At 45.7% G+C, this 24,816-nt stretch overlaps 1 protein-coding gene across 1 annotated transcript in view; it reads right to left on the reverse strand.

Annotated features, from left to right (window-relative positions):
* Positions 1 to 24,816, reverse strand: part of LOC126094587 (myosin light chain kinase, smooth muscle-like) — a 390,310-nt gene that overhangs the window by 15,870 nt on the left and 349,624 nt on the right. Inside the window, exons 4-6 of the mRNA XM_049909052.1 lie at positions 10,723 to 10,926; positions 8,020 to 8,161; positions 7,734 to 7,933 (exon numbers count right to left, since the gene is read on the reverse strand). Coding sequence (XP_049765009.1) covers positions 7,734 to 7,933; positions 8,020 to 8,161; positions 10,723 to 10,926 — 546 coding nt within the window. The remainder of the gene's footprint in view (positions 1 to 7,733; positions 7,934 to 8,019; positions 8,162 to 10,722; positions 10,927 to 24,816) is intronic.

Below are 24,816 nucleotides of genomic sequence, written 5' to 3' on the forward strand. Positions count from 1 at the left end.
TGGGAAGTTGTTTCCTGTCCATTCTCTCTATCTGTTCGCAACAAGTTTTTGTGGTGTTTGGTTATTCTGCTCTCAATCGGCTCTACTTTTAGTTCTTGTCGCACTGTTTCGTTTTATGTGTGGTCTCTTCTTAAGCAGCCTTTTGTTCTTCTTAGAAATTTCATTTCTGCATCTTGTATTTTACCTAGTGTTCTTTTTGTGAGTAACCAAACATTCACTTCCCTGAAGAAATGCTGGATCGGTCATAGTTTTATAAATATTTACCGTCGTGTCTTCTCTGGCCTTGTTTTTAAATACATTGTGAATGCAGATAAAGAGATAAAAATGAGATGAAAAAGAATACTAAAATTACTGGGATACAAACATTTTAAATGCTGCTTATAAAGTCTATTCATCTATCATTAAAAGGAAACTACAGCTAATAGCAGAAGCATTTTTACGAGAGGAACAATGTAGCTTTCTAAAGGCAGTTTCTGCGCAGGTGAAACATTTCAACGAGCCATTATTTATGGTATTATTATACTACGAGAAGGCATATGATATGATAGGGGCGCTGAAATATGAGGAAACTCACTGACTATAACGTACGTAAATTGATTGAATTCCGTTAGTCCTAGAACACTAAAGGGGAAAAATGTTACATTGTCACTAAACCAATGTAAAGGTTACTATTCCACATTTTATTCAAAGGGAAAAACGAATATGTGGTCTCTCACCAATCCACTTTGATGTACTGTGTGTGTCAACAGTTATAGAAGAGTGATACTATAAAACCCCAAGAAGATGGATCTGGGAAGAATAAATTTGTTAAACCCATTTTATATGCAGGCGACCAAGTATTTCTATCAGACCGTGAAAGTACTTCACAAGAAGATGTGTTTAAATTGAATAACAAATGTTTATATCTATAAATAAAAGAAATTTAATGGCAATGGAAGGGAAACACATAAGGAGTGCAAAATTAATGACAGGCAATAAAATAATAGAACAGATATGGCTCAAATATACAGGAGCATAAATGGTTGTGCAGGGGGGCATCTTCGTAGAACTATGAGGAAAGAGATAACACTAAGATTACACAACGCCTTAGCTAAGCCTGCTCTCACGTGCTGTAGAGAAAACTGAATCATAAGAAGAGGAGATGAACGAAGAATTGAAGCAACTGGGATGAGCTTTTGAGGTCACTTCTTGGAAACGCTAAGGGACAGAGTTTGGAGCAATAATGAAAGACAACTACTAGGCATAAAAACAAGAATGATAAAAGTTATTACATACTACAAAAATGGTATGACCAAATCTTGTATTTTATGTTCTTGTTTTTAATACGACCAAGCATATAAAAGGATGCCACCTAAGCACCTTCCATGGCAAACATGACATTTCGACCAAACTGGAAAACATGACATAGGACGGACGGGGACAGCACTTTTGTCAAATTCCTTTGGTTTCGGAACGGGCCAACGCCCTCCTTGAAGTGGAAGAGGAAAACGTTTGTGCGTGGTGCCAAATATATTTCCAAATCTGTTTCAAAATCTTTGTACGTCTGTAAAATCAAAATATGGTGCAGGGTAACAATGGTTACCGTGTTGATGCACGCCATGCATTGTAACACGTTATTTGTAAAGGTCTCTCTCGAACACATAAATTGTACAATTCACAAGTACCAGTTTCGGCCACTACCATCTTCAGATCTGTTATAAATAGAAAAACAATTATGTAAAAACCTAATTTCAATTAGCTGAAGCAATTTCTACAACAGGTCTAGTGATACACAAGAAAAATAAAAAAATACTAACATGATTATCAGCCCTGTACATTGGATGACAATTGATATTATGGAAATGGAAATGAAGTCCCATCCTTCTAGACGGAACGTAGGGGAACGATGCGGGAGATCCACACCGCCGTACTAGGCAAGGTCCTAATGGGGGTGGTTTGCTGTTGCCTTTCTCTGACTGTAATGGGGATGAATGATGATGAAGGCGACACAACAACACCCAGACATCTCTGGGCAGGTGAAAATCCCTGACTCCGCTGGGAATCGAACCCGCGACACCGGGCTCGGGAAGCGAGAACGCTACCGCGAGACCTCGAGCTGCGGACAGGTGATGTTATAGCGATGTGCAAATACACAGATGGCAGTAGTATCGCGTACACAAGTTATAAAAGGGCAGAGCAATGATGGACCTGCCATGTGTTCTCAGGTGATCGATGTGAATAGGTTTCCGACGTGATTATGGCCACACTAGGGAAATTAACAGACTTTTGAATGCGGACTGTTAGTTGGAGCTAGACGCGTGAGATATTACATTTCGGAAATTGTTAGAGAATTAAGTATTCTGAGACCCACAGTGTCAAGAGTGTGCCGAGAATACAAAATTTCTGACATTACTTCTCACCACGGATAACACAGTGGCCGACGGCCTTCACTTAATTACCGAGAGCAGCGGCGTTTGGTCCGCAGCTCGTGGTCGTGCGGTAGCGTTCTCGCTTCCCGCGCCCGGGTTCCCGGGTTCGATTCCCAGCGGGGTCAGGGATTTTCTCTGCCTCGTGATGACTGGGTGTTGTGTGATGTCCTTAGGTTAGTTAGGTTTAAGTAGTTCTAAGTTCTAGGGGACTGATGACCATAGATGTAAAGTCCCATAGTGCTCAGAGCCATTTGAACCATTTTTGAAGCGGCGTTTGCCTAGAGTTATCCGTGCTAAAAGACAGGCAACACTGCATGCAATAACCATAGAAATCAATGTAGGACGTACGACGAACGTATCCGTTTGGGCAGTGCGGCGAAATCTGCCATTAATGAGCTGTGGCAGCAGAAGACCGACGCGAATGCCTTTGCTAACAGGAAGACATCGCCTGCAGCGACTTTCCTGGGCTCGTGACCATATCGGTTGGATTCAGGACGACGGTCAGATGAGTCCTGATTTCAGTCGGAAGTGTTCGAGTGTGGGGCAGGCCCCACGAAGCCATGGATCCAGTCTGTCAACAAGGCACTGTGCAGCTGGTCGTGGCCCCATAATAGTGTGGTCTGTGGAGTGGGCTGAGTCCTCTAGTCCGACTGACCCGCTCATTGATGGGAATGGTTATGTTCGGCTACTTGAAGAACACCTGCAACAAATCAGCTATGGAATTTTTGTGGATGACAATGCGCCATGTCATTGGGCCACAAATGTTCGCTAATGTTTTGAAGAACATTTTGGACTATTCGAGCGAATGATTTGGCCTCTCAGATTGCCAGAAATGAATCCCATCGGACATTTATGGGACATAATCAAAAGGTTAGTTCGTGCAAAAAATGCTGCACCGGAAACACTTTCGTGTTTATGGATGGCTATAGAAGTATCATGGCTCAGTTTTCTGCAGGGAAATTCCAACATCTTGTTGAGTCCGTGCCATGTCGAGTTGCATCATTACACCCGGTAAAAGGTAGTTCGACGTCATATTAGAAGGTATCTCATGACTTTTGTTCTCCTCGGTTTATATTAGCCATAGTTACCATAAAAATATTCTGATATAAGTATCAACTCCAGTCTATACGGAAAGTGACGGTAATGACCTGAGTGTATCCTGTATTTGTACAAATAAATTGTTACTAGGATTTACTATGTACTTAGATATACGGACTGACGTTGATACTTACATCAGGATATTTTTATAATACGTATGACTGGTATGCATGGCTGGTACTCTAGTTAATATTTTCTTTTTTTTTCTTATGTATCACTTGGTCTGTTGTAGAAATAGCTTCATACAATTAAACTTATGTTTTAGACACTATGAGACGAGGTATTGGCTGAGTTGAAGCTGTGAGGACGGGTCGTGAGTCGTGCTTGGGTAGCTCAGATGGTGCCGGCACGGTAGCTCAGCGTGTTCGGTCAGACGGTTAGCTGCCCTCTGTAATAAAAAAAAAACCTGAGTTAATGGATCAAAGACGAACTGAACGGGTGTCTTGCGACGTCCGCTCCGAGCAGATGAAACGAACTAAAATGAACAAAATGAGATTTTAAAAAAATCTCAGAGCACTTGCCCGCGAAAGGCAAAGGTCCCGAGTTCGAGTCTCGGTCCGGCACACAGTCTTCATCTACCAGGAAGTTTCCACTATTTTTGTGTTTGTAACAGATTAGAAGATTGCAAAGGCTGAAACTGGTTATTGTTAATTGTATAATTTATCTGATCAAGACGGACCTTTACAAATAAAGCGCCTTAATACCATCGCGGACTCATTTGCATACTTTATATCTAGAACTGCTAAACACTGTAACATGCTTGGATCTTCCTTGGAATTCTGCTCACAAGATGGTTGATACATGCCTGAGAAACCTGTTCCACTTAGTGATCTATTATCCAATGTATGAAAAGGGTTCCTGCGACGACGAACTGTAAGTTCCAGCTAGTCCCAAACACGCTCAGTCGGGTTGATAACAGATACTGGAGTCCACTGCAAGAGGATTTTTCCTGCCTCCAAGAGGAAGGTGATCACGAGATGGGTATAGTATGCTCGTTCATTATTGTTTTAAATGAGGAAACTGACGCCAAAACGGTGATTGTAAGGCTGGTAAATAGGAGGGGAATTGTGTCCCGATACTGCACAGCCCTCAAATTACCCTTGGTAGTGATAAGAGCATCCGACATCCACACAACACACTCGTGCAAGACCTTCTCTTCTGAACCCGTGGGACTGCATACCTGAGGCGAGCATTGGTTCCTGGCCGTCTCCGTACTCATCTACGAGAGTCACTCCAAAAAGAACGAAGAATGTTGTTTTTTAAACATCCAGTCTATTTACCACGTCTTTCACATTTTCACAGAATATTGATACGTTCTTGAAAGACAAAATTGTCATTTTTCCACATAATCTCAGTCTCTTTCAATTGTCTTACGCCATCATGGAACTAAAGCCTGTATACCAGGACGGCAAGAAGTCAGGATAAGCGCGCTTGAGCCCCTGTAGCAGCCTTCCCAAGCGAGTCAACTTCGAATCTTCTTCTACGGAGGGATTCCTTCAGTTTGCTGAATCGGTACCAGATCAGGGGTGTAAGGTGGGTGTTTTAATATTGTTCACCCAAGGTTTGTGGGCCTGGTGGTGGTTTTCTCATTGATATGTGGCTGGGCAACAGCAAAACTTCGTGTTTTACCGATGTTGTAGAACGCAGTTACGAAGTTTCTTAAGGGTTACCTCATACATGTCAGATTTAATTGTGGTTCATTGTGGTCAGATGCCCTTAAGCAACAGTTATTCTGAATCAAAAAACACACTATCACTTTTCCCGCTAAAGGCACAGTTTTCAATCTCTTCATCTTCGGGTGTGTTTTCATGGTGCCGTTCCATCAACTTCCATTCCGTCTCTGCTACAAAGTGATGCAACTAAGTTTCATCTCCCGTCACAATTCCTTTATGGAAGTCATCTCCGGAAATCTCGCACTATTCCAAAAGTTTGCTGCACAGTGCCTTCCGTGTTTCTTCGTGGACATTCGTCAACATTTTCGGAATCCATGTGGCGCAATTTTTTTTCGACTTAAACTGTTAATATTCTGCACACGCTCGCTTCTCCTACTCCCACTAGCATTGACAGTTAATTCACTGCTATGTGATTGTCAACCAAAATCAGATCGTGAATACTCTGCATATTGTCAAGAGTCTGTGCAGTGTCCCGTCTCTCGCTGTGGGTGGTCTCAGGTACTGGCCTGTCAACTTTCGCCATACACCTTCCTCAGTCTTTTGTGAGTGCTTATCACTGTCTCGTTCTCACAACAAAGGAATCCTGTAACAGCACGATGCTTCAGGCGGACATTACGTGCAGCATCTACCTTGACGGAGCGCTACGACAGTGCGAACTGCGGAAACAAATTAAGTTAAATTGGAATACAAATGGGAAAAATGACTCTATGACCTCCGTGAATGGCAAAGAAGTAGATCAAAGAGGGATTTTTGAAAAGAAAAAGTTATGCATTAATTTTGCAGTGACTCTCTTTCGACGATCATCAAGAATCGGGCAAATCCTGCAAACGTCAGTGAAAAGAACAAGAGATCATTGATCAAGCGTCAGTTCCAGATGATGCCCTGATCATCTCCTTCATGCACCACGGTGCTTAAAGTTCGCATTGTTCTTCTTAGCGGAAGTCTAGGAGGCCAAATTTATCGTGTTAAGATGGTCGCATACTGTGTGGGTTAACATGCCCACCCACTTGGCTCCAGAGTCGCAGGACGCAGTTCTGCTCCATTCTTCTACGATCCATGATTTGTATGTAGCCGCCATCCGCTGCCGTTTCTGACCGCGAAGACTACTATGAAGCAGATCTGTGTCCACTATAGTGGCCGAATGTTCGATTGAGATCGCTGTGATGTACGCCGATTCGGCGGCTGACAAACCTTCTTGCTGTAAAATGACAATACACGCATGATCTAAAGAGGATACCCTCTTTGACAGATCTGATCTCTGGGAAAAAGCTTCATTGTCTCGTTCGGGTTCGGAGACATGCGACATTCTATCAAACTGAACTGAGAACCAGGTTTACTTTTACTTCCAACACACAGGTAATGCAGAGATTTCCTGTGTCAAGAGAGTATTGGGAAAGATGATGGATCGATCAACGGTGGTCAGCCAATCACTAACGCGTTTTTTGGTAAATTTACATGCTGGAAGACGTGAAAAAAAATCACTGATCCAAAGTAATTCAGTTGTTCCCAAAGATGTTAGCAGCAGAGCACAATTTGACTTCGCGTGCCATAAAGTGGCAAACAATGTTAGGACACTCCAATGGAGGACTGGCTGTTAGTTGATACTGAGAATTGATTTTGCATGTACCAGAGGTTTTCTGAATCATGTACACTGTCTACGAAAGTTACTGAGAAGTAATCGCACGTTTATTGAGCTTCAATAATATTCTACACGCAAAAGAATGGGCCGAAATTAGTACACAAATTTCTTAAAGTCTCCATTCATTTCTGGGGCAGATTCTTTGCCACTTTCTCCCTCATGGTGAAAGTGGAAGGGGTCTACATAATTTACAGGACGTGTTTGTGCGATTACAGATGAGGATGGTTCTTAAAAAAAAACTTAGAAATACAGGGTGTTAAAAATGTATCCCAGTTTTGAGAGGCGATAGAATGGGTCAAAATAAGACAAAACTGTCCAGTTAGCATGAGCCCTAAAATGCATACCTTAAGAGCTATGAGCACTCCATTTTCGCTACACTCAAACACAGAACAAGTGTTCATACCTCTGAAGGAGTGCTTTTTGGAGCCCATGTTTGCTTGACATTTTTTTCTTATTTTGGACCGTGCTACAACCTCGCAGAATATGGAATGTAAAGTATAAGCAGTAGAAGAGATGTGTTTCACAATAGCTAAGATGAACAAATGCTCATAGTTCTTATGCCTAAGGCATGGGTTTTGGAGTCCATGTTTACTGGACTTTTTTCTTATTTCAGTCTATATACTACGTCTAAAAATATGAAATAATTCTTTTTAATATATGAGAAGCTGGTTTGCTCAGATAAGTGGTGAACATGAAAGAAATATAAGAAAATGGTTGACGATGCAATATTGCTGATTGTGCTAAAACAAAAATTAGACTGAAGAAAAAGACGAGCGTCAAGCTAAGTTGTCTGTTGTTCAAAACAATCTTATTGTACTGCTTTGTACCTCCTAAACAGCATTACCAAATGTTTTTAAGATGCTATTAATACGTAGCGCCTTTAAAACTACAATAGATAAGAATTCTTCTACTTACAATACGTAGCAAATAACTCCAATCGACCACATGTCAGTGCCGAATCCAATCTGGTCAAAATTTACAACTTCAGGAGCAACAAATTCTGGTGTCCCGAACAGAACTTGCAGTTTCTTGGTTGGATCGAACTTTCTTGCTAGTCCGAAGTCAATTATTTTTATTCTGTTTCCAGTTTTTGTGAGGCACAATATGTTTTCTGGCTGAAATGTGAAAATAAACAATGAGGAGATAGAGCGTATGATATGTAAAGCATTCTTGTAGGATACGAAACTCATGTTTAGCTCACCTTCATGTCCAAATGCAGAATGTGTTTGGAGTGTATGAACTCCATGCCTTCGCATATTTGTCTCATAAAAACGGTGCAGGACTTCTCTGTGAGGATGAAATCATCATCGATGACTCTTTCAAAAAGTTCACCTCCTTCAATACTGCAAATAGAACATAAAACCAGTCATTTAAATCGCTGTCCACGTCCTTCTGTTCCGCAGTAGGTACTAAGTGTTGCAGAAAAATGTAGTTAATAATGGAATTTAAATTTCAGCGTAGCTAAGGAATTTTCAGTATTAGGACTGGTCCTGTTCCTAACCCACATTAATGACTTTCCAGTGAATTTGAAGGATTGTTTAAAAACTGAGGTTATTGCAAATTGATACTAGCATATTCAGCCACACCAGACAGAGACCAGACGATAGTTGGACAGGCCTAGAAACGGTTCACAACAATTAGTTCAAATCTTGATCTCACACAAGTTCATATTATGCAGTTCCAACGAAATGAAAAGCACTACTACTATGCGAAATTGAAACTGTTTGTCACACTGAATGAAACGTATGTTTAAAATTACTTTGGGTCCAAGTGCTTAACAAGCTAAAATAGGGCCGACATATAGATAATATACAAGAAGCTCAATTTGGCATAAGCTGCGCTCAGAAGTGTGTCTCGTTGTGTTAACTTGAAGACCGAGGAGGTGTCTATTTACATACGTTCACTGCCTTTTTTCTGAGGTAATTATGGTATGGAGCATGGCAGCTAAGACAAACAAAATATTTTTACAGCAAGAGTGAGCTGTAGAAATAGTGTGTAAAGTTGCTACATGGACATCTCGCAGATGCCTCTTTAAAAATCCCGAAGTTCTTGCATTCACTTCTCAATACATTTACTCCTTAATTGTGTTTGTTGCTACTAATAAAAATAAATTTCAGTTTAGTTCTTACTTTTATCCACAACAGAGCAGGAAAAAACGACCACATAGACTTTGCGTCATTGTCTTAGTTCAAAGAGTGATTCTGTATTTCAGGGTGAAGTCTTCAAAGATTAACAATTTGAATCTGACACAGAGCAAGAAATTGTTAATCATTACAAATAAAAAAGAAAATTAAAACGTACCAAACATCGAGTCTACTACAAATTATCTTATTATTTAGGTTCAGAGGTAAAATTTCTGCTGAGTTAATGATAAGTAGCTTAGACAAGCCTATGCACTTACTGCATGTAGATAACTGTTCCTCTATATATTACATGTTAAATATCAATGTGGTTATGTATGCAGGGTGTCACATGTATTCTGACCACGCAAAATAAAAAGGAAATGCCAAACAAATGTTGTTTAGCTGCCAGTGGACATTAATCAGCATGAGTGCCTTTCTTGTATCGTTGTTTGTTACGAAGATATGAATCCAAGGTGTCTTATTTAATTAGCACCCAAACTTTTTATTCGGTAATCTATTTCCACTTCTCAAGACCTGTTCAAAAACGTACAAGGCTGCGCAGGAGATATTGAAGCATTTGATATTTATTTCAGGGTGATTCTTAAAGCGACACATTAGAAAACGCGGGTAGTGTATGCAGTGGTTCCCGAAGAGCCCGCTAGGGCACAGCTTATATCGGTTAAGATGGTGGACATGAAATGGCTGACTGCTGAACAAAGAGCCAAGTTAGTGCTTTTACACGCAGAGTATGGTTATTACACAGAGTTGTTTTTGTTAACATTTTAACACACGGTGGGCTCTCGCTAAGTAGAAAATCTACAGATTACACCAGAAATTTGAAAATAATAGGATGTGTTTCATATCAGATCACCTGAAAACGTGGAAGCTGTGAGACTGGCAATGCAAAGCACATCTTAAGTCAAAAAGAATAACTTGGAATATCACGTTACCCTGTTCGGCACATTCTTGATTTAGACATTTATTTATTCTCATATAAAATGAGAATGCTCCGTACTCTTCTGGGTCAGCAGAAAAAGAAGACAGGTGTATCTCTGCTGCTTGGGTAATGCAGAGGGAAGGGGAAGGATTTCTGCATTATCTCTGGTTTTCTGACGAGGCGAACATCCGTGTTAATGGTGTGGTCAATACAGAAATTATGAGCATTTTGGCTACTGAACGTCGAATGAGATTTCGTGAAAGGGGCATTTACAGTCAAAAAGTGTCTTTTTGGACTACCATATCAAACCACAGGCAAAGGCCTTGCCGCGGTGGTAACACCGGTTCCTGTCTGATCACCGAAGTTAAGCGCTGTCGAGCTGGGCTGGCGCTTGGATGGGTGACCATCCGGTCTGCCGACCGCTGTTGGCAAGCGGGATGCACTCAGCCCTTGTGAGGCAAATTGAGGAGCTACTTCATTGAGAAGTAGCGACACCGGTCTCGTAAACTGACCTACGGCAGGGAGGGCGGTGTGCTGACCACATCCTCCTCCATATCCCCATCCAGTGACGTCTGTGGGCTCAGGATGACACGGCGGCCGTCGGTGTGCCGTTGGGCCTTCCAAGGCCTGTTCGGGCGGAGTTTAGTTTTTTAATGTGTTGTTTCCAAATTTTTGCCCATCCCCTGTAGCAGAGGGAGATTAAGCCTCGAGTGTTGAAACGTAGGGTTCAGGAGTTCTGCAGAGATCTGGAGACTTACATTGATAGCGTCGAGAGCTGCATCAGACCAGTCAGTGGTTAGCGTGTAAATGTGAGTGCAGAGGAAGAACAGGAGTGGATACTCACAGCTCTAGAACGACGCACATGGTCTTGCCGTTGTCGAAGGCGTCGTACAGCTGTATGAGCCTGGGGTGCTGCAGCACGCGCATCACGTCCACCTCTCGCTCCACATTGCGCCGGTCTTCGCGCTTCGGTGTGGACACCATTTTGGCCGCCAGCCGGAGACCAGTACTTTTCTCGCGGCAGCGGTACACCGTGCCGAACTTACCCCTGAAAAAGAGAGAGAATTTATTGGCTCACATTGCTGCGCTGAACCATAACGGATCCATTGATCGTGACCGGGCCAAATATCTCACGAAATAAGCATCAAACGAAAGAACTACAAAGAACGAAACTTGTCTAGCTTGAAGGGGGAAACCAGATGGCGCTATGGTTGGCCCGCTAGATGGCTCTGTCATAGGTCAAACGGATATCAACTGCGTTTTTTAAATAGGAACCCCCATTTTTATTATATATTCGTGTAGTACGTAAAGAAATATGAATGTTTTAGTTGGACCACTTTTTTCGCTTTGTGACAGATGGCGCTGTAATAGTCACAAACATATGGCTCACAATTTTAGACCAACAGTTGCTAACACGCAGGTTTTTTAAATTAAAATGATGTCCGCCAACCTCAATGCATTTGGCAATACGTGTAACGACATTCCTCTCAACAGCGAGTAGTTCGCCTTCCGTAATGTTCACACATGCATTGACAATGCGTTGACGCATGTTGTCAGGCGTTGTCTGTGGATCACGATAGTAAATATCCTTCAACTTTCCCCACAGAAAGGAATCCGGGGACGTCAGGTCCGGTGAACGTGCGGGCCATGGTTAGGTGCTTCGACGACTAATCCACCTATCATGAAATATGCTATTCAATACCGCTTCAACCGCACGCGAGCTATGTGCCGGACATCCATTATGTTGAAAGTACATCGCCATTCTGCCATGCTGTGAAACATCTTATAGTAACATCGGTAGAACATTACGTAGGAAATCAGCATACATTGCACCACTTAGATTGCCATCGACAAAATCGGGGCCAATTATCCTTCCTCCCATAATGCCGCACCATACATTAACCCGTCAAGGTCGCTGATGTTCCACTTGTCGCAGCCTCCGTGGATTTTCCGTTGGCCAATAGTGCATATTATGCCGGTTTACGTTACCTCTGTTGGTGAATGACGCTTCGTCGTTAAATAGAACACGTGCAGAAAATGTGTCATTGTCCCGTAATTTCTCTTGTGCCCAGTGGCAGAACTGTGGACGACGTTCAAAGTCGTCGCCATGCAATTCCTGGTGCATAGAAATATGGTACGGGTGCAATCGATGTTGATGTAGCATTCTCAACACCGAAGTTTTTGAGATTCCCGATTCTCGCGCACTTTAACTGCTACTGATGTGCGGATTATCCGCGACAGCAGCTAACACACCTACGTCTGCATCATCATTTGTTGCAGGTCGTGGTTGACGTTTCACATGTGGCTGAACACTTCCTGTTTCCTTAAATAACGTAACTATCCGGCGAACGGTCCGGACACTTGGATGATGTCTTCCAGGATACCGAGCAGCATACATAGCACACGCCCGTTGGGCATTTTAATCACAATAGCCATACATCAACACGATATCGACCTTTTCCGCGATTGGTAAACGGTCCATTTTAACACGCGTAATGTATCACGAAGCAAATACCGTCCGCACTAGCGGAATGTTACGTGATACCACGTACTTGTACATTTGTGACTATTACAGCGCCATCTATCACAAAGCGAAAAAAGTGGTCTAACTAAAACATTCATATTTCTCTACGTACTACACGAATATGTAATAAAAATGTGGGTTCCTGTTAAAAAAAAAAAACAAAAAAAAGTTGATATCCGTTTGACCTATGGCAGCGCCATCTAGCGGGCCAACCATAGCGCCATCTGGTTTCCCCTTTCAAGCTAGACGAGTTTCGTTCTTTGTAGTTTTTTCGTTTGATGTATTAAAATCCAGGGAGAAGAAATAAAAACTTTGAGGTTCGCCGATGACATTGTAATTCTGTCAGATGGCAAAGGACTTGGAAGAGCAGTTGAACGGAATGGACAGTGTCTTGAAAGGAGGATATAAGATGAGCATCAACAAAAGCAAAACAAGGATAATGGAATGTAGTCGAATTAAGTCGGGTGATGCTGAGGGAATTAGGTTAGGAAATGAGACACTTAAAGTAGTAAAGGAGTTTTGCTATTTGGGGAGCAAAATAACTGATGATGGTCGAAGTAGAGACGATATAAAATGTAGACTGGCAATGGCAAGGAAAGCGTTTCTGAAGAAGAGAAATTTGTTAACATCGAGTATAGATCTAAGTGTCAGGAAGTCGTTTCTGAAAGTATTTGTATGGAGTGTAGCCATGTATGGAAGTGAAACATGGACAATAAATAGTTTGGACAAGAAGAGAATAGAAGCTTTCGAAATGTGGTGCTACAGAAGAATGTTGAAGATTAGGTGGGTAGATCACGTAACTAATGAGCAGGTATTGAATAGGATTGGGGAGAAGAGAAGTTTGTGGCACAACTTGACCAGAAGAAGGGATCGGTTGTTAGGACATGTCCTGAGGCATCAAGGGATCACAAATTTAGCATTGGAGGGCAGCGTGGAGGATAAAAATCGTAGAGGGAGACCAAGAGATGAATACACTAAGCAGATTCAGAAGGATGTAGGTTGCAGTAGGTACTGGGAGATGAAGGAGCTTACAAGGATAGATTAGCATGGAGAGCTGCATCAAACCAGTCTCAGGACTGAAGGCCACAACAACAACAACTCTTATTTCGTGATATGTTTGGACCAGTCACTATCAATGGACCACCTTATATATATATATATATATATATATATATATATATAGGGTGGTCCATTGATAGTGATATATATATATATATATATATATATAGGGTGGTCCATTGATAGTGACTGGTCCAAACATATCACGAAATAAGAGTTGTTGTTGTTGTTGTTGTGGCCTTCAGTCCTGAGACTGGTTTGATGCAGCTCTCCATGCTAATCTATCCTTGTAAGCTCCTTCATCTCCCAGTACCTACTGCAACCCACATCCTTCTGAATCTGCTTATATATATATATATATATATATATGGAGAGAGAGAGAGAGAGAGAGAGAGAGAGAGAGAGACCACGTTTGCATAGGACTCGTGGACTAAAGGTTCCAGACAAACTTAACCCTTTCGGTGCTACAGACGTGGTCTGTGCATTCCGCTCTGGGACGGATTTTATTATGGCTGTACTGCTCGCCAAATGCTGGCGTTTGTGCTCAGAGACGGCGTTACGGCCGATATTAAATACTTATCATCCGATTTCTCAAAAACTGCTAGATGCAAAAATAGGATTTTTGCGCATCTTACAGTCTTATACGAGGCGTATTCTGGATGTAAAGTCCGATCGGTAGCGAAATGGAAACCACAGTGAATATCAAAAGTATGTTATTTGCAATAGTTAACCACACTTTTTAGCAACGTCTCTGCATATTCGCCACTCCGTCTGAGACATTTGTCGTAGCGGGAGACACTGTTGGCTAGGCACTTTTACGTGCTCACTGTGCTCTTAGAACTGAAAAGACAGACGTGACGCGATCAGTGAGCATACTAGAGACACTATCGAGCACACCTATGCAAAGCTTTATCCGATTTTCACTGTGGTTTCCATTTCGCGACCGATCGGATCTTTCTTTCGGAATACGCCTCGTATCTTCACTCGATAAAAAACTGAATTCCTTTTCACTGTCCGTCATACTTACTGTGCTGCATCAAATTAAGTAAAACATTACACGAGATTTTAAAGAATCTGTGGAGATAAAAATGCACTGCATAAACATATGCTTGATATTAGCTGATACATTGCACGGAATGTAATGCAGAAAAGATATCGAAATTTTATTTAAAATTGACATTAAAGTTATATCTCCTTATCGAGACATTCATTTATAAATCCGAAGGATGATCGCAGTTTATGCAGTCATTCGCGAATCATATGTCATAACAATCTTCATACCTCGTAAACGATTCTAGATATCAAAACGAGGTTTTTACAAATGATAATAGGCACTGAGGCACGTATATTGTATGATAAATACTCTTAACTTGTTTATTCACCAAGATATGGAAGTAACTCGTCGGTAGCAATGAGAGATCAGTGGCTCAGCATGCGTACAGACGTCAATAGTACAGTAGGGAAACCCAAGTCACGTGCGTACTCGTCCACAGCTCTTGGGGAACGCCGTGGCAGGACGCATACACACGCCGACAGCAGCGAGAGGGTTAATTATTTATATTGACAATTCATCCATTCCTGGAATCTAGAATCTTGTCCATTTTTTCCCGTTATCGACATTGAAACTGACAAGATCTCCATCCCAGGGATTCCAAGATTTTAGAGGACGTTTTAATTTCAATAATATAAATGTGACACAAAGTCATTCAGGAGGCAGGCGACCATTACTATAATAATTACTACTTCTCCATTCAGGCTGACTGTGTAGTAATGGTTAAACTCATCTACACGTCATTTGTTTTATACTTTTATATATTATCTGGTTTACGTTTTTATTCTTACTTTAGATTTCCTGTATCGGGCTGATGTTCCCCTCGTTCTACTTTCCCCCCTTGTCTTTGTTTTAGCTAGGTGGTCTATCCTATAAGAAGCATCATATCTTCACTTGATCTTCGTCGCCTATCGCACAATCATACAAGATCTGCTTCATGAGATTTATTTTACCTTACCAGATTGAACGTCGCTTTCACCACCTACACATATAATTTGTTTTATTTTTCATATCTCTCCGGTTTAACACTTTATTCTTATTCTATATTCCCTATATCTGGATGACGTTCCCCGTATTCTCTTCTGTTTTAAATGTGACCACCGACTTCTTGAGTCTTGAACATTTTTATCACAATTGGATAAAGAATGTTTCATCTACTGGTTATCGTTTGAAATAAATTCTGAAATTAATGTGAGAATATAATTTATCCTATATAGCTTCGTGTATAGATCAACTACATTTTAACCGAAACAGGATTGTTATTTGTTTTACTCTGGTTTATATACGGATGCATCCCTGAAGATGTGGCTCTAACGCTGCGAAACTAGTTGGGTCTGGTCTCCCTACCCGCAATTTCCCTTACGTCACTCTAAGTGTCAGAGTAACTGCCAATCTTATTTTTATACATCCGATCTTAAAGCTAGACGCGGCATTAGGAGTACACTAAAGAGCTGAAAAAATGACATACAACACTTAACAATACATCGAGCAGTTCGCCCACAGATCTAATTTGAATAATTATATGTTTCAATTGCATTGATCAATTTTCTGATTTCGTTCACTGCGCCTTGAACAAGTACACACATGTTTGGCATGTCTGTCCTCACGGAAGTATCCAGCTCTTTTTGCTGCTGCAGTCTTGAATCACATTTGGACTGTGAATGAAACCACGCAAAATTCTGAATAAATAATTAAAATGGTTAATTAAACATATAAAACTTATGATACAAATGTTATATTTGATTGCCAACATATACTGCTATAATGACAGTATCTGCTTTAGTTTGTTAATTAAGCTGACTTTAATTGTCTGTTAAGATTGCTTTTCACAGTTTAATTCAAAACGTAATCAAGCATGTAGATATCTCAGTCAATTCGTATCGATGATCGCTTTATTCTGGTGGGTCGACTTCTTTAGTGGATACATAATCAGCATCCTCATCGATTATTTAGTGAAAATTCGTTACAGAAACGTTATTGGTCCTACAACTAATTACTTCTACATCCGATCTTAAAGCTAGACTACTCTGCAGTTCACTTAAGTGTCTGGCAGACAGTTCATCGAACCAATTTTTCACACTAGTTCTCTACCGTTCCGCTCTGTATCGGCGCAGGAAAAACGAACACATAAATCTTTTTAGACGAGCTGTAATTTCTCCGATTTTATTATAATGATCATTTATCCCTATATAGGTGGACGTCACAAAAATATTTTCACATTCAGAAGAGAAAGTTCAAGATTAAAACTTCGTGAAAATATCTCGACGCAATGAAAAACACCTTTGTTTTTATGATTGCCACACCAAGTTGCGTATCATATCCATGGATTCTCTCCCCTATTTGGCGATAATACAACACCATCTGCCCTTCTTTGAACTTTTTCGACGTCCTCTAATAATCCTATCTGGTAAAGAAACCTTATTGTACAGAGCGATACTCTAGCAGAAGACGGGCAAGTCTAGTGTAGGCAATCTATTTAATGGATTTCTTGCATCTGCTAAGTGGTCTGCCAATAAAACACAGTCCTTTGTTTTCCTTCATCAGATCACTGTCATCATTTCAATTTAAGTTGTTCGCAGTTATAATTTCTAGGTATTTAGTTTACACTACTGGCCGTTAAAATTGCTACACCAAGAAGAAAAGCAGACGATAAAAGGGTATTCATTGGAGAAATAAATTATACTAGAACTGACATGTGATTACATTTTCACGCAATTTGGGTGAAAAGATCCTGAGAAATGAGTACCCAGAACAACCACCTCGGGCGTAATAACGTCCTTGATACGCCTGGGCATTGAATCAAACAGAGCTTGAATGGCGTGTACAGGTAAGTCTGCCCATGCAGCTTCAACACGATACCACAGTTTATCAAGAGTAGTGACTGGCGTGTTGTGACGAGCCAGTTGCTCGGCCACCATTGACCAGACGTTTTCAATTGGTGCGAGATCTGGAGAATGTGCTGGCCAGGGCAGCAGTCGAACATTTTCTGTATCCAGAAAGGCCCGTACAGGACCTGCAACATGCGGTCGTGCATTATCCTGCAGAAATGTAGGGTTTCGCAGGGAATGAATGAAGGGTAGAGCCACGGGTCGTAACACATCTGAAATGTAACGTCCACTGTTCAAAGTGCCGTCAATGCGAACGAGAGGTGACCGAGACGTGTAACCAATGGCACCCCATACCATCACGCCGGGTGATACGCCAGTATGGCGATGACGAATACTCGCTTCCAATGTGCGTTCACCGCGATGCGATGTCGCCAAACACGGATGCGACCATCATGATGCTGTAAACAGAACCTGGATTTATCCGAAAAAATGACGTTTTGCCATTCGTGCACCCAGGTTCGTCGTTGAGTGCACCATCACAGGCGCTCCTGTCTGTGATGCAGCGTTAAGGGTAACAACAACCATGGTCTCCGAGCTAATGTTCCCTGCTGCTGCAAACGTCGAACTGTTCGTGCAGATGGTTGTTGTCTTGCAAACGTCCCCATCTATTGACTCAGGCATCGAGACGTGGCTGCACGATCTGTTAGAGCCATGCGGATAAGATGCCTGTCATTTCGACTGCTAGTGATACGAGGCCGTTGGGATCCAGCACGGTGTTCCGTATTACCCTCCTGGACCCACCGATTCCATATTCTGCTAACAGTCATTGGATCTCGACCAACTCGAGCAGCAACCCTGCGGGTTCGGGGGTTAGAATAGGCCCGCGGTATTCCTGCCTGTCGTAAGAGGCGACTCAAAGGAGTCTCAAACGTTTCGGCCTTATGTGATGGTCCCCTGTCGGGTTTGACCTCCATATCTCAAAATCTTTCCGAAGAGCGAGCCGATTGGGGAAGGGCGCCTTACTTGGTGCATTGTGTCCATGTTGTGTTGAGAACTTTCGCCATCTTATTCGTCGTTGCATTGCAGTCCTGCCCGCTCTCCATCGCTTGGGCATGGATACGCTCCCGCGTGCAGTTTCTGCCAAGCACTGTGCAGGGCCCTTTTCTGCACTGACGACGCCCATGGACCACATGTCACCTAACATCCAGCACGGTAGCCAGTCCGTTGTGGTGGGGCCGCCATGTACCCTCTTGGTTGTAGCCCCCTGACAACACAGGGATCGCTCTACTGATGCCTGCGCCGTTAACTCCCCACGTATGCCAAGGAGTAGGTGCCCATCTCCCTGGGGCATCGGGACTCCCGGCAGTGGCCATCCTGCCAGGTGGCCTTTGCTGTGGCTGGGTGGCGCCCGTGGGGAGGGCCCTTGGTCGGAGTAGGTGGCATCAGGGCGGATGACCCGCAATGAAGCGTGGTACATCATCTCTCGCTGGCGGCCAGCCGTCAGCAGTCTCTAAGCGTTCCAAAGCTCACTTTAAGGCTAATGTGTATGACCCCAAATCGTTCCCTTCCCTCGCCACACCATGGGAGGAACGAAAGGCATTGCATGAAAGTGAGACGTATTCGCCCAGATATCTTGTCTGTACCAGAGCTGATGGGGACTCTTTTATGTCCGTGAAGTCTCAGTTCTTTGTAGAGCATTTAGAGGACAAGTTTGGGGAGGTGGAGGGCTTGTCCAAGATGCGGTCCGGATCGGTGTTGATAAAAACGGCATCCTCAGCCCAGTCGCGGGCCTTGCTCGCTTGTACTAAGCTGGGGGATGTCTCCGTCACTATCACGCCCCATAAAAGTCTGAATATGGTCCAAGGCATTATCTTCCACAGGGATCTCCTTTTACAGTCCGATGACGAGCTGCGCGCCAACTTGGAGCGCCGCGGTGTCCATTTCGTCCGGCGCGTCCACCGGGGTCCGAGGGATCGTCAAGTTGCCACCGGTGCCTTCATCTTGGCCTTCGAGGATGACACGTTACCTGAGAAGGTCAAGGTGATTGTGTACCGTTGTGATGTCAAGCCATATATCCCTCCCCCGATGTGGTGCTTCAAGTGTTGGAAGTTCGGCCATATGTCTTCACGCTGTGCTTCCGACCTCGTCTGTCGCGATTGCGGTCGACCATCCCATCCTGATCATCCCTGTGCCCCGCCTCCAAACTGTGTGAACTGTGGTGCGCACCATCCGCCTTGCTCGCCAGACTGTCAGATTCTGCAGAGGGAGCGGAAGATCATGGAAATCAAGACTCTCGACCGCCTGACGTACACTGAGGCGAAGCGGAAATATGATCGGCTTCATCCAGTGCGCATGACAGCTTCTTATGCCGCAACTGTCACTCCTGCTACAGTTCCATCCGCTCCAGTCAGCTCTCAGAGTCGAAGTCCCACACCTGCCCCCTTGATGGTGGGGGGCACTAAACCCACTGTTGCTCCTGCTCCATCTACTTCAGGAGCAACACCCCCCCCCCCCCACCCATTGGGGACATCAGTTCCCCCTTCCCAGCCGGAGAAGCGTAAGACTTCTTCGGCTACTCTCGTAAGGAAGGGGTCCCTTGGGGACCTCCCTTCCCAAGTTCCGACCGGTACTGAGGCCGAAAGCCGCAAGTGGCTTAAACAACCGCCGGTCCCTGGTCGTCGGGACACACGGTCGTCGTCTGTCCCTGAGACTGACCCAGTGACGCCCTCCCAGCCTGAGCCACCAAAGGCACAGCGCGAGAAGCAGAAGAAGAAGAAACTCCCCAAGGCTACTGACATTGCGGTGGCACCCATTCCACCGCTTCCTACAAGCTCTGCGTCTGAGGATGAGGTGGAGATTCTGGCGTCCGCTGAGGACATGGATCTCGCCAGACCATCGGATGCAATAGATAGCTGTTGTCCAGGTGGTGACTTAGTAGCAGCAGGGGCCCCAGAGGCGTAATCTGCCTCCCCAGTCCCTTCACGCCTTTCCCATCCATGGCTAATACCATCCTCCAGTGGAACTGCAGCGGTTTCTTCCACCATCTAGCTGAGCTCTGCCAACTTCTCAGCCGTCATCCTTTCCTTTGCATTGCTCTGCAGGAAACTTGGTTTCCAGCAATGCGAACCCCCGCCCTCCGTGGCTATCGGGGTTATTTTAAGAACCGGGCAGCTTATGCACGGGTGTCTGGTGGCGTCTGCATATATGTCCTTAACTCTCTTCACAGCGAGTTTGTACCTCTACAAACAGCTTTAGAGGCTGTCGCTGTTCGGGTGTGGACGCCACAGGCTATTACCATCTGCAGTATTTACCTTCCACCTGATGGTGCTGTCGCGCAGCATGTCCTGGCTGCTCTGATAGCCCAACTGCCGCCACCTTTTTTGCTGCTGGGCGATTTCAATGCCCACAACCCTCTATGGGGTGGGACTGTTTCCGATGACCGCGGTCGGGCCGTGGAGCATGTGTTGGCTCAGCTCGACCTTAGCCTCTTGAACACCGGTGCTCCCACGCATTTCAGTGTGGCCCATGGCTCGTTCTCGGCCATCGATCTCTCTATTTGCAGCCCTGGACTTGTCCCATCCCTCCACTGGAGAGTGCTTCCTGACCTGTGTGGTAGTGACCATTTTCCCATCTATTTGTCACTGCCCCAGTGTCATTCTTCTGGGCACCTGCCCCGCTGGGCTCTACACAGGGCTGACTGGCCGGCTTTTACTTCCGCTGCAACCATTGAGTCTCCCCCACAGGGTGACATTGACGAGGTGGTCCGTGTTTTAACCACGTCCATCATTTCAGCGGCCGAGGCTTCCATCCCCCATTCTTCTGGCCTCCCTCGGAGGAAGGCTGTCCCCTGGTGGTCGCCGGAGATTGCTGAGGCTATTCGCGACCGTAGGCGGGCTCTTCAGCGTCATAGGCGGCACCCGTCTCTGGAGACCCTCATCGCCTTTAAGAGGCTCCGTGCCTTCGCCCGTCGTCTTATTGCACGGCGTAAGCAGGAGTGCTGGGAGAGGTACGTCTCATCCCTGGGCTCCCGTGTCTCCCCCTCGCTCGTGTGGTCCCGGATCCGGCGGATTTATGGATCCCAGACCCCTACGGGTGTCCCTGGGATCTCCCTGGCCGGCGCTGTCTGCACGGACGCTGCCGCCATTGCTGAACACCTTGCTGCGCACTTCGCTAAGAGCTCTGCGACTGCAACTTATCCCCCCACCTTTCGCTCTCTCAAGGAGCGTGCCGAGCAGATGCTGTTATCGTTCCGCACGCGTCGTTCTGAAGAATACAATGCTCCTTTCAGCGAGAGGGAATTCCTCGCTGCCCTCGCCGATTGCCCTGATACAGCACCAGGCCCAGACTGCATCCACGCACAGATGCTGAAGCATCTCTCCAGGGACTGCCAGAGACACATCCTCACCATCTTTAACCGCATCTGGAGTGAGGGCGTGTTCCCGTCGCAGTGGCGAGAGGGTCTTATTGTCCCCATCTTGAAGCCCGGTGCGGACCCACTGGCGGTGGACAGCTATCGTCCCATTACCCTCACCAACGTTTTGAGCAAATTGCTCGAACGTATGGTGGGGCGGCGTTTGTGTTGGGTCCTTGAGTCGCGCGGTCTCCTCGCTCCCTCCCAGGGTGGCTTCCGCCTGGGCCGGTCTGCAGCGGACAATTTGGTGCGGCTGGAATCTGCTGTCCGTACGGCCTTTGCCCGACGTCAGCATCTCGTTGCTGTATTTTTCGATCTGCAGAAGGCGTATGACACCACATGGCGGCATCATATCCTCGCCACGTTGCATGAGTGGGGTCTTTGTGGTCGGCTCCCGGCTTTTCTTCAAAGCTTTTTATTGCGCCGCTCTTTCCGGGTGCAAGTCGGTGCCACCTCTAGTTCCTCTTATATACAGGAAAATGGGGTCCTGCAGGGCTCGGTGTTGAGCGTCTCCTTATTTCTAGTGGCCATTAATGGTCTGGCTGCAGCAGTGGGGTCGTTGGTGTCTCCTTCTTTGTATGCCGACGACTTATGCATCTCATTTAGCTCCACGACTACGGGAGTCGCCGAACGCAGGCTGCAAGTCGCCGTTCGCAAGGCAGCATCATGGACTCTGACTCATGGTTTTCAGTTCTCTGCTGCCAAGACTCGAGTTATGCACTTCTGCAGGCGTCGGACGGTCCACCCTCATCCTGCACTTTATCTCGACGGCCACCTGCTTGACGTGGTGGACACTTGCCGCTTCTTGGGACTCGTGTTTGATGCCCGGCTCACATGGGTTCCTCATGTTACTCAGCTGAAGCAAAAATGCTGGCGGCACCTCAACGCCCTCCGCTGCCTTAGCCACACGTCTTGGGGTGCAGATCGCTGCACGTTGCTGCGATTGTACAGAGCCCTTGTGCAGTCCCGGCTTGATTATGGGAGCCTGGCCTATGGGTCTGCGTCAACCTCAGTGTTGCAGTTGTTAGACCCCATACACCACTGTGGGGTTCGGCTTGCAACTGGCGCTTTTCGCACCAGCCCCGTGGATAGTCTACTGGTCGAGGCCGGGGTTCCCCCGCTGCGGATTCGCCGCCATCTTCTGCTCGCCGACTATGCTATCCACGTGCATTGCTCGCCAGGCCATCCCAATCGTCGCCTGCTTTTCCCTGCCATGGTTCTCCATCTGCCCGAATGGCGACCTAGGTCTGGGCTTTCCGTAGCTGTCTGTGTTCAGTCCCTGCTGTCAGAACTGGGGTCGTTCCCTCTTCTGCCTCCCTTCCGGGTCTGTACACCTACGCCTCCCTGGTGTTTGTCCCGGCCGTCCGTCCGTCTGGATTTGGCACAGGGACCTAAGGACTCGGTTCTGCCTGTGGCCCTCCGTCGCCGTTTTCTTGCGCTCCTCGAATCATTTCCGGGCTGTGAGCCTGTCTACACTGATGGTTCCCTGGTTGATGGTCGCACTGCCTACGCTTTTGCTCACGCTGCCCATGTTGAGCAACGCTCCTTGCCGGCTGGCTGCAGTATTTTTACTGCAGAGCTGGTGGCCATCTTGCGCGCTCTTGAGCATATGCGTTTCTGCTCAGGTAGGTCCGTCGTCATCTGCAGCGACTCCCTGAGCAGCCTTCAGGCCATCGACCGCTGCTATCCCTCTTCTCCTCTGGTGTCCCCTATTCAGGAGTCTGTTTCCGCCATTGCCCGCTCTGGTCGTTCAGTGGTCTTGGTTTGGACGCCAGGTCACGTTGGCATCCCGGGGAACGAACGTGTTGACAGGCTGGCCAAAGGGGCGATCGACGCCCCAGCTTTGGAGATCGGCCTCACAGCTCGCAACCTGCAGCTGGTGTTGCGCCGTAAGGTGCTTGGGGTGTGGTCTGTTGAGTGGCATGGCATGACAGCCCAGAATAAACTGCGGGCTGTCAAGGAGACGACCGATGTGTGGCGCTCCTCCCTGCGGTCTTCTCGCAGGGACTCTGTCATCCTGTGTCGGCTCCGCATCGGCCATACATACCTGACGCACGGCCATCTTTTGCAACAGGAGGATCCCCCCCTGTGTCGGTGTGGGTCCCGGCTGACGGTCGCCCACGTTTTATAGGAGTGTCCCCGACTGCGCACCCTTCGGCAGTCTTTTAATCTCCCGGGCACCTTGCCTTTGATTTTATGCGACGATGCCTCCATGGCTGACAGTGTTTTACATTTTATCCGTGCTAGTCCTTTTTATGGTTCCATTTAGAGTGGTCCTGCACCTTGTGTGTCTCTTGTCCTCGAGTCTCTCATATTTGGTTGCAGCTTTTAGTGTGTAGTCGGTTGGTTGACTCTTTCCCTTTTTTGTTGTCGTGGTCAGTCAACCAGTCTCCGGCCATCTTCTTTTCTTCTGTTTCTTTCTGTCTGGTGTTCATCTGTCCTCTTCGTGTCTGTCGTATTCGTTACCGCATTTGTGTTCTTTTAGGGCCTGGGGGGGGGGAGTATCCTTCCCCTTGGGGTTTTATCTGCTCCGCGCCTTAATGTCTCGCCTGTTTTTGGAATGGGGGACTGATGACCTTAGCTGTTTAGCCCCCCTTAAACATCCTAACAACCACCACCACCCCAGGCGTCGTATCACTAGCAGTTGAGATGACAGGCATCTTATCCGCATGGCTGTAACGGATCGTGCAGCCACGTCTCGATCCCTGAGTCAACAGATGGGGACGTTTGCAAGACAACAACCATCTGCATGAACAGTTCGACGACGTTTGCAGCAGAATGGACTATCAGATCGGAGACCATGGATGCCGTTACCCTTGACGCTGCATCACAGACAGGAGCCCCTGCGATGGTGTACTCAACGACGAACCTGGGTACAGGAATGGCAAAACTTCATTTTTTCGAATGAATCCAGATTCTGTTTACAGCATCATGATGGTCGCGTAGCCGGCCGAGTGGCTGTGCAGTTGTAGGCGCTACACTCTGGAACCGAGCGACCGCTACGGTCGCAGGTCCGAATCGTGCCTCGGGCATGGATGTGTGTGATGTGCTTAGGTTAGTTAGGT

This window comes from Schistocerca cancellata, chromosome 8 (assembly GCF_023864275.1).
Source record: "Schistocerca cancellata isolate TAMUIC-IGC-003103 chromosome 8, iqSchCanc2.1, whole genome shotgun sequence".
Taxonomy (NCBI): Eukaryota; Metazoa; Arthropoda; class Insecta; order Orthoptera; family Acrididae; genus Schistocerca; species Schistocerca cancellata.